This window comes from Polypterus senegalus, chromosome 6 (genome assembly GCF_016835505.1).
Source record: "Polypterus senegalus isolate Bchr_013 chromosome 6, ASM1683550v1, whole genome shotgun sequence".
NCBI classification, from domain to species: Eukaryota; Metazoa; Chordata; class Cladistia; order Polypteriformes; family Polypteridae; genus Polypterus; species Polypterus senegalus.
This window is the reverse complement of record NC_053159.1, coordinates 103,463,303-103,472,945: the sequence shown is the minus strand read 5'-3', so window position 1 is coordinate 103,472,945 and position 9,643 is coordinate 103,463,303. Positions and strand designations below refer to the sequence as shown.

General features: G+C 34.9%; 1 protein-coding gene across 2 annotated transcripts in view; it reads left to right on the top strand.

The window, feature by feature from the left end:
• Positions 1-9,643, top strand: part of LOC120531347 (kinase suppressor of Ras 1-like) — a 205,869-nt gene that overhangs the window by 160,953 nt on the left and 35,273 nt on the right. Inside the window, exons 10-13 of one of the 2 annotated variants that reach the window (XM_039756661.1) lie at positions 190-358; positions 6,913-6,954; positions 7,473-7,530; positions 8,785-8,833. In XM_039756661.1, the coding sequence (XP_039612595.1) occupies positions 190-358; positions 6,913-6,954; positions 7,473-7,530; positions 8,785-8,833 (318 nt within the window). The remainder of the gene's footprint in view (positions 1-189; positions 359-6,912; positions 6,955-7,472; positions 7,531-8,784; positions 8,834-9,643) is intronic. The other variant, XM_039756660.1, reaches the window with a different exon arrangement.

Here is a 9,643-nt window from a genome sequence, read left to right as displayed (position 1 = left end):
ATCAGAGCCACTGAATTTAAATTGAAACTTTTCTAAATTCTTCACCCCTCTATGAGAATTTAAATTACATTTCTTTCAAATATTTTGGGTTTTTACTGAAAATCTAGAAAGGATTGTTGTGAAATATCTGCCATCTACACACTCAAAATACGTTTCAAGATAAGTTACTTTTATTCCTTCCTCATTCAGGATCACCAGCCTATGGTAAACCAACTTGATTCCAGCAGCAATCCATCTTCTACCACTTCATCAACCCCATCTTCTCCAGCTCCTTTTCAGCAATCCAATCCATCAAGTGCTACCCCACCTCCAAATCCATCACCTAAGGGCCACCGTGATAGTCGCTTCAATTTTCCTGGTAAGTATATATGGATTAGCTTCTGACATTTTTTTTGTCTAGAAAATGCCCTGTTCTTTTAATCATTGTTTGGAATACACTAAGTCTATTTAGGTCAAAGAGATATCTGAGGGAAATCTTCCATTCACATAATAAATTATTTTGGAGTGATCTTTGGAGTAATAGGTTATATCATTTAGATTTTTCTTCCTGGGAGCTAACAATCTGAAGTAAGACTGCAAAATAAATATCTTCATGTCATTTTTGTTATTTAATTATGTAGCCAAAGCCCAGTTTGCCGTGGTACAGTAGTCTCCCAATTAAGTACGCAACTTGAACCTGTGAAGCTTGTGCGTACTTAGCCGGTAGGTGTGTACTTTAGGTTGGCCACTACCAAACGCAACTTGAACCTGTGAAGTTTGCGCGTACTTAGCCGCCACTCCCAAATAACTTGCATTTATTAACGGCAAGCGTCTCAATGAGTCTCAATGCTGCGAAATCATCTCAAAGCTAAGCAAAATGTCTGCTCCCAGTAACAGGGCCGTAGCGTGGGAGTACAAGGTTAGTGAAGGCGCTATCCGAAAGATTTGGGAGAATCGTGAAGCGATACAAGAACGATATGCCCTGTTGACTGAAGAGGCTAAGGAGAAGACTTTTCAAGCTTCAGTTGTACGATTTACGAAGCTTTATGTCTGGATTAACAGCATGCGTCGTGCCAGCCTTCCTGTATCGCCATCCATTGCCAAAGCGAAAAGCATTGCTTCCAGCTTGTCAATTCTGGAATCAGATTTTAATGCATCTTGGCAGTGGTTAAGTCGATTCAGAGTTCGGCGTGGATTGCAGAAGATGCTCCTTCACGGAGAGGGAGCAGAAGTCAACAAGAATGATCCGGAATTGCTAGCTGCTTTAGAAAACCTTTACGCGATTATTGCCCAATATGACCCTGAAAATGTCTACAACATGGACGAGACTGGCTTGTTTTTTCGATTCCTTCCGAGATATAGTCTTCTTATGTCAGACGAGGATATCTCAACCACCAGAGGCAAAAAGAAAGCGAAAGATCGATTTTCTCTGATCGTTTGCACCAGTGCAACCAGAACTCACAAAATTCCTTGCGCTTTGATCAGAAAACCCAAAGAACCAGCTTGTATTAAGGACTGACATTGGCCAGTTCTTTATTTCAATCAAGCGAAAGCTTGGATGGATGTAGAAACCTGTTGGAAGTGGTTCAATGAGGTGTTTTTTCCAAAAGTGGAAAACCGAACAGGATGTCGCGTTCTATTGCTGATGGACAACGCTCTGGGACATATTGAAGCCTTCAAACGCGACAATATTCGGGTAGTTTTCTTTCCCCCGAATTGTACAAGCTGGAAACAGCCTTGTGACATGGGAATAATCACAGCTGTGAAATAGTGATTTCCAATATTTGTATCTCAAGGATGATCTTGACTATTGCGAACTTGACGAGGAGGCGAAAAGTCGAAATAAAGATCAGGGGCGAAGATTGCAACGAGGTGCTGCAGGGGTCTTTTACGGGAACCCAGCGCACCTGCTCGATGCTGCAAGTTATGTGAAAGGAGCCTGGGATTCTGTTTTGCCAAGCTCGATCAAAAATGCTTTCGTCAAGGCCGAACTAATGACTTTAGAACCAGAAGTGGAAACATTGAATTTATCTATTGCTCCATCAGAACTGGAGGACTTCGTTCACGTTGATGACGAGAACAACGAAGAATATGCTGCTGCGGTATTGGAGGATGTTGAAGAGCTTTTAAAGTCGATGAAAATTGTTGAAACGGTGATGGATGATGATGTTGACGATGTTGATCCTCAAGACCTGAATGCCAGTTTAGAAAGTGGAATTGTATTTCAGGGGTTCGAATCCCTTTACAAGCAGATTCTCGACATTGAGGATCAGCTGCTCTGCTTTGAAGTTCAAATTGAAGCTGATGATACATTTGATGATCTTAAGAAATCGTTTGAATCATTTCAGACCAAGATCCAGGCTGTGTCCCTCAAAGCCAAATGCAAGAAACTTCAAAGCCTTCAAATGACGATTCATGACATGTTTAACTAATAAATCTTGAACCCAGAATTTTAGGGAAATATATGCGTACTTAACCGGGATGCATACTTAAACGAGTGCGTACTTAAGCGTGAGGCAACTGTACTAGTGCAGTGAACATTAATTATCATGTATTATCCTTAATTGCTGTATGCTTATTAACCTACATGGGAAATTCTTTAAAACTGCTTTAGACCACTTACTTATTAAGTCAAATTCAATGTGGCTTGCTTATTTTTTTAAAATAATATCAAATGTGTGTCAGTGTGTCTCTCACCGCATCAAACAAATACAGCTAAATAGATTTTTATAAAATTTCGGGGCATTTGTTTGATAGCACAAATAAAACATAAGCTACTCCAGTTTTTTTCAGTAAGTCATATTTCAGATTTTAAACAGCCAGGCCCTTCCTCGTGTGTGTGTGTGTGTGTTGAATTCTCTTAGTAGGACTTTTAAGTACCCTTTTGAGTACTTAATTCACTATGGCTGAGTTGAAGAAGTAGTCTACATAGTTGTTGGACACTTACGCAAAATCAAAATGTTTTTCTATAAAGCAGTGTGTAGACATACTAAGGTAACTGTCTCATCCATTGGTAAAAACTCATGCTCATTCAGGGACTTGCGTGAATTTCAATAACCAACCCTCTGGATCACTAGAGGGTGAGCACCCAGTCCTAATTGAAGACTGTGGTTTCAGATGTAAAGCTATGTGTTAAAGTGATGCTGACTGTGTACACCATGTTTCTTTTCATATTCTCACTCATGGTTCAGCTTTACCCCTGACAGCAAAGGAACATTTCATCTACACAGTCAGTTTTTCTTTGTATACTTTAATGTATGTATTTGTTGTACATTTCTTGTCAAATGGATGCTCTGCACTCTTTGATCTCAAGTTTTTAACGCCACATAGTGGCCATGTTCTATTTTACTGATTTAACGAAGACTTTATCAGTTTACATCTGGTATTTGGGACTACAGAAAATGTGATGATGACACAGGGCATAGAGACAAAAGCCATTCAAGGCCAAAGAGCAAACTTGGACTTAAGTGATTCAGATAGGAACAATTATTTTTAACAAATTATGAAAAAATGATCAATAATACAATTAGTCACGTGTGGCATGTAATGTCTAAAGTGTCAATAAGTTTTAGCTTTGTTTCAAATAAAGGAAAATCATGGAGGTAAAAAACATTTTTTCCTTGCAATTAAATGAAAAGTAATGGATTCAGGTCAAGTTGTATGTTCAGTATCTTTGAGTTTTGTTTTACCCTATTTACCTATTTACCCTGTTTGTTGATCTCTGACCTACTGACTCTGGTTCTGCATTTACAACTATTATTTCCATGACTCTAGTAACAGAACTTTGTGACCCTTTGACCAGGGTTGAAGACTTTCCGCTGGTAGAACTCATAGTGTCAGACTTTGAAACACTGATACTTTGAACACTGGAGCACACTAGGACATAGTGTTTGGCCCACTAGTGTTTTCCCTGAACTTGGACAATTGTGTTATTAAGCGAAAAAGAAACTCTTTCATCAAGCTGCCTAATAAAACAGTGTGTTTCTAAATATCAGCAATGACCAGCTAAGTTAAACTAAAGAAGCTAAAATGTTTGTCACACAGTGCAGCTACAGAAGTCTATTAAGTTAGTGTTACCAAAACAAAGGTGATGATGTAGATTAAGAGAGATTTGGTGGTGATCTATTGACATTTTAATGGAATTGTTATAGAAGGAGTAAGTAGATATATATTCTTAGGGTTTCACATACAGTTAGTTTCTCTCATGGTCTCTCAACACCTGCCTTTTTTGGGACGGCCAGGGAAAGTCAGTCCAGCTTCCTGGATCCTCAACAACAAGTGCAATACACAGTGGGGAGCGCATTAACCAGCTTTATCACAGTCTTAGCAGTTGGATAAGACATTCTAGTTTACAGCTGGGGCCACAGTTCTTTCCCGAGGACCCCACACAATCCAACAATTTAGCTCTACTGTTCAGAAAAATAGGAGCATGTTCTTGTCCACATATTACCACTCCTTATTTCAGTGCTTCATAAAAATCTGTAATATTTCATAAATTGGTGTTTTCTAGAAGTTAATTTTCTGTAGTTATTTTTTCATTAAATAGACAATGGGGTTTCAGAGCCAGTTCAGGCAGCATTTGACTCAAGTCAATCTTGGATAGGATTCAGTCTATCTCAAAACACAATCAGTCACACATGCATGCTCAGTCATTCCAGGTGAATTTAAAGTCACTGTTCAGCCTCTTTTCATGTTTTTAGGGGAAACAAATGTCACTAGATAAAATGAGACAATTTATTTTTCTGAAAGAATCTTGATTGAAAGGTTAGAAAATAAAAATGTTCTGAGTTGGGATGAAATTACACAATTCACCTATTTTGAACATATTTTTTTTGCATTCAATGAAATTTTATAAATGAACATTCTATACAGCACACTATGACATAATGCTGTATTATTATTATTTTAACATCACACAGATACAATTCAAATCATAAAAAAACAGTCATTTTGATAATTTACCCATTTATGCACGTATTGAATGTTAATATGCTGGAAGATTAAACTGTGTGGAAAATAAGACAGCTATCAGATTGGCTTAAATAAAATTGACAGAGTAGGCACCCACACAATAAATCTGCCTTCTGGGAAAAGGCATTTATTATCTAAACATTTTATATAAATCAGATCTGAAAGAGGGCATAATTTTGCAGCCTTCCTCACTTTACCAGTTACAATATAATAAACCGAGCTGTTGGTAGATCTGTATTAGTTAAACAGGTAAAACCAGCTGTTTCAGGGAATAGTTGTACATATATAGAGGGCTACCACATGACAATATAAACTAAACTTTGGCCAATACAAATCCAGATGTTTACCAAGACATTAACAGAATAAAATGTCTGTGAAACTGATGAATTCGACATGGTGGTGCTGCCAAGTGATTAAGGATTCAGCTGCCTTTTTTCTGAGACTAAGTGTGCCTTCCTGCTGAAGTCCAGGTTTCATTGCCAGCACAGATACAGATATTACTGTCTCTTTCTGTTGTTCAACAGTGAAATACCAGTCTATGTTTAGTCTATGCTATTCAATTTCAGCAGTGTGTTTGTATAGTGCCATCTACTGAAATGCTGCAAAACTGCAAGTACAATCAATTACTACCTTCACGTATAATTTTTCAGTCAGCTTTCAGCCATGAACATGCCTCCTTTAGAACAGAGCTCCATTTTTAAGACTGGTAAGAAACTCATAAAAAAGGAAGAAGAAAAAAAAAAGGAAAATTACAATAATAGCAAAATAGTTCACCCACTTAAAATGAGCTGATGTATCCCAGAAGGGATTCAAAAATGTCAATTGTGGCACAAGGAAATTAGTGCAGTCACATTAGATCACTGTTTGGTGAAAGGCATATTAAATGGAATAGACTTCAAACTTAGGGTGTACATAAGAAAACAAACAGATGTTTTTTACATTTGTGTTAAATAAATTAACAATGGGACCCATTGCTTGTCGGATAGTTTAAATTACAAAACTAAACATTTGAAACTGTTTGGTATTCAAGTCTGCAACAAAGTTATACAGTATAGCTTAGCTATACATCACAATTAAAAATCTATCATTCTACCTTAAGTACACAATTTCATAGTGTTGTTAATTTTTTCTTTGGACTCCTAAGAATACTAACAAAGGATGCTTATTTGTTATATCTGTTTACATGGAGCTCTTATCCAAACTGACGGACTTTTGACTGAAAGTAACTTGAATGGTTATGTAAAGTAGAACTTTTTATAGGATTACAGTATTTTGCTTTTATACTCACTCCTTATGAATTTTATATATACAGGCATTGCCCTCAAAGTGGTCTTCCATTCCATTCTCTGCACAAAAAGGCATTTTTAGGATTCAAAAAATTAAGCATTACTAAAAAAAATTGTTTTTCTGGTTACTTTTAGAGACAGGCAAAAGTTTTTAATACGCATGCCTGACTAAAACATTGATTATTAAAATTTTGCATAGATGGCACTTTCCTTATAGAAATGGTTTCATTTTCACTGCCCTGCTCTTTAGTGAAACAGATGAAGACTTATCATTTTATTAAATGTTTGGAACATTATTTTATTTGATCTTTTTTTTAATTGTATGAATGTAGGAAATATTCAAAAGTCTTAATGTGGAGAATTTTCATACATATTAATTATTGAAGTGCATTATTTTATTCATTATTTACCTAATCAGAAAAGCATGATACAACTAGAAAGTGCCCAATTGATATAGGACTAAATTCAATTCATTTTACATTAGGTGCTGTATGTTTTTTCATTGGTTTAAATGCATTGTGCCCTTGCTTATGCATCTTATTGAACAGCACCACTTCTTTATTCAAATCATAAAGTTCATTAATCCCTAGGAAAATAACTGAGTATCATTTCCTCACAGCTTCCTAACTAATTTTTCCTCTTATTTTCTGCTTTCTGGGATCTTTTTTAATTATAGCTGCATGCTACTTTCAGCATAGACAACAGTTTATTTTTCCAGGTAAGTAATGCACCCTGGCTTCTTCCTTGAGTACACTTCTGAACTGATAAATAAAATGATTTATTTATTTAGTTATTTTTAGAAGTGTCTCAGTTTTCAGTAGCAATGCTTTGCTTTTAAATCCTCTGCTGAAAAGCCCGAACATGCCTAAAATACACTCTATGCACTCTATGCTCTTACGCCCATGTTCTGCAACTCATTTCACAATTGTATTAAAATAAATTTGGGGAAAAAAGGGAAGTAGTAAGAGTGCTTTTTATTTTGTAGAATTGTTTTCCATTGTAAAAATATGGCCAACTATTTCATGTTTAAGAAAAGTAGAAATACAAGTGCCTTAAATATAAAGACAGACTCATTACTAGCCAAATTTACTTGTGTGTTTTTTTTTCTTTTTTTAAATTAAACTTAACTTTATTTTTGTAATCGCTAGTGTAATTTCATACTCAAACACTATGAGCAAATTCTTATGCAACAGTTTGTATTGTATAAATTAAGCATTGTTATTTTCTGTTTTATAGATGTGCCCAGTTCCGTGCCAGCAGTGATTCTGCAGTCAGAAACACCAGATGTTTCAGAGTGAGTCTAAAGGACATATAGTAAATATATATATATATACAGTAGAAGATTTGTTTGTTATATGATGTTATTGATTGCTAGGTAAAGTATTTAACTGAAACTATGGCATACATTTACGTTGTGCTCCTGTAAGTCTTTGTTAATATTTATTACGTGTTAAAGCTTGCAAAAGTGTTTATATTTTCTAATATTAGAATGCCTGAATGAAAGAACAATAAAAGGAGACTGAAAAGAACAGAATGCAACAAAACCATTCTTTAGATTTCCGTCCAAGAAAAATATTGGCATGCAGAGCCTAGTTCTGTAATTTCAAAAGTGTAATTCTGTCATCGTTTTCATCATGTAACTGTAATCTTCAAACCGTTATGTATGGGTCCTGGGATGAAGACAAAAGAAGAAATAACACTATTACCTATCTAGTACAGTAGTTGTAGTGACATTTGGCAAATAAAAAATCTATACTAATGAATCATAGTGTTGTGGCACCCTTCAGTTTAAAAGGACATTAAAAATATTTCAAATGAAGCACTTTACTGAATGATGCTTTTAAGAGAGAATCTAAAATTAAGTTTACTCTCTCTCTCTCTCTCTCTCTCTCGTTAGCACTACAGATGTTAAAAAAATGACATTTTTTTTTTTTTTGATATACATGAAATTGGATTAATTGAACACCTGTCTGGGGCAGTTTGTGTTTTTTGCCAATGAAGTTAAAAAAAATACAGATGACCTATTTAAATCATTTTGTAAAACATATCAATGAAGATGCTTTTTCTGAATACAAAATATATTTTGGGTGCTAATTACAGTACTGCTACATGATAGGATTATTTTTTTTAGATCTTTTCTTTGTAGGAAATTGCTGTTTTTCATAACTTTGACTTCTATTAAATGAACTTCGCTGTTAAGAGTGAAATGTGGAAACATTTAAAGTAAGATCAGTAGTCCATACTTGAATTTGCATTATTTTGATTCAGCTGATATTAGTAAATGAGAACTGCATTTGTTTTACAATAATATGTCAATAATGGAAGTCTTCTGCAGGATTACCTTTGTTTTATAATTTTTTAAATAAATCTCTGCCTGATTTTTAGTATGTATTCAATAAATATACATACTTCCTATTGTAGGCTCAAAATATTCAATTTTTGATAAGGCTGACACTTTTCCATGGCACGTTGTCTATAACATATCTCCAGTTATTGGCTTGACCTGAAAACTCAGCAAATTATTTCTGTAAATGTTTCGTTTTTACAGAGAAGTTGCAGCTGAGGAGAGTGGAGCAACAGAGGAACATGAAGCTGAGGTTTGTGGTATTTTTTTCTAACATGCCGTTTTAGCAAAAGCAGTTAAATAAACTTTAAAAAATAGTGAATTTGTATGTATGACACCCATTAATGCATAAATTAGTAGGAAGTATGTTCTTTGAAACTGAACCGATTGTAAGCTAATTGCAAATAATTAAGGCAATCTGTTACATTAAATATATAATATATTATTTATTTATTTATCTCTTTCAATATATATTTAGTGCATGCTTGTAAAAAAAAAATCCCATCCCTGTTGCAGAATGGTCAAGTTGGTTGTTTGAAGGTCTGCAAAGGGATGAATGCCATGATACATTTCATGGATTGCATTGTTCAGCATTTCCTTGGGATAGTCTAGTATGTGCAAGTATACTTACTGAAACATTGTCACAGAAGAAATGATTTTGCAGAGTGCATTTTTGATATGTTAAGAGTGAAAAAAGGAATTTATTTCCTTTAAGTCTGAATATGAGCAGAAGTTGCAAAACTTTTATGGTTTGAACATAAAGAAACTTGTGTAGATATTTTTCATTGTTAAACATGTACTATAGCTAATTATCAAAAACAGTAGCTCCAGAAACTTAATTTTGGCGACTAAAAGGGTAAAATCCAGAAACAACTCAGTAGGCACATCTGAAGTACTTATTTCTTAAAAAAAAAAAACACAAACTTAGAAAAGCACATCTTTCCAACAATGAGGCAAAATAAATTCATCTAACAGTGTGCTGTGTAAACGAAGTGTAAAAACATCACTAAATCTTTCATCTCCTAACTCCTATCTGCAGCTATAGCTGATTAGAAAAATAAGT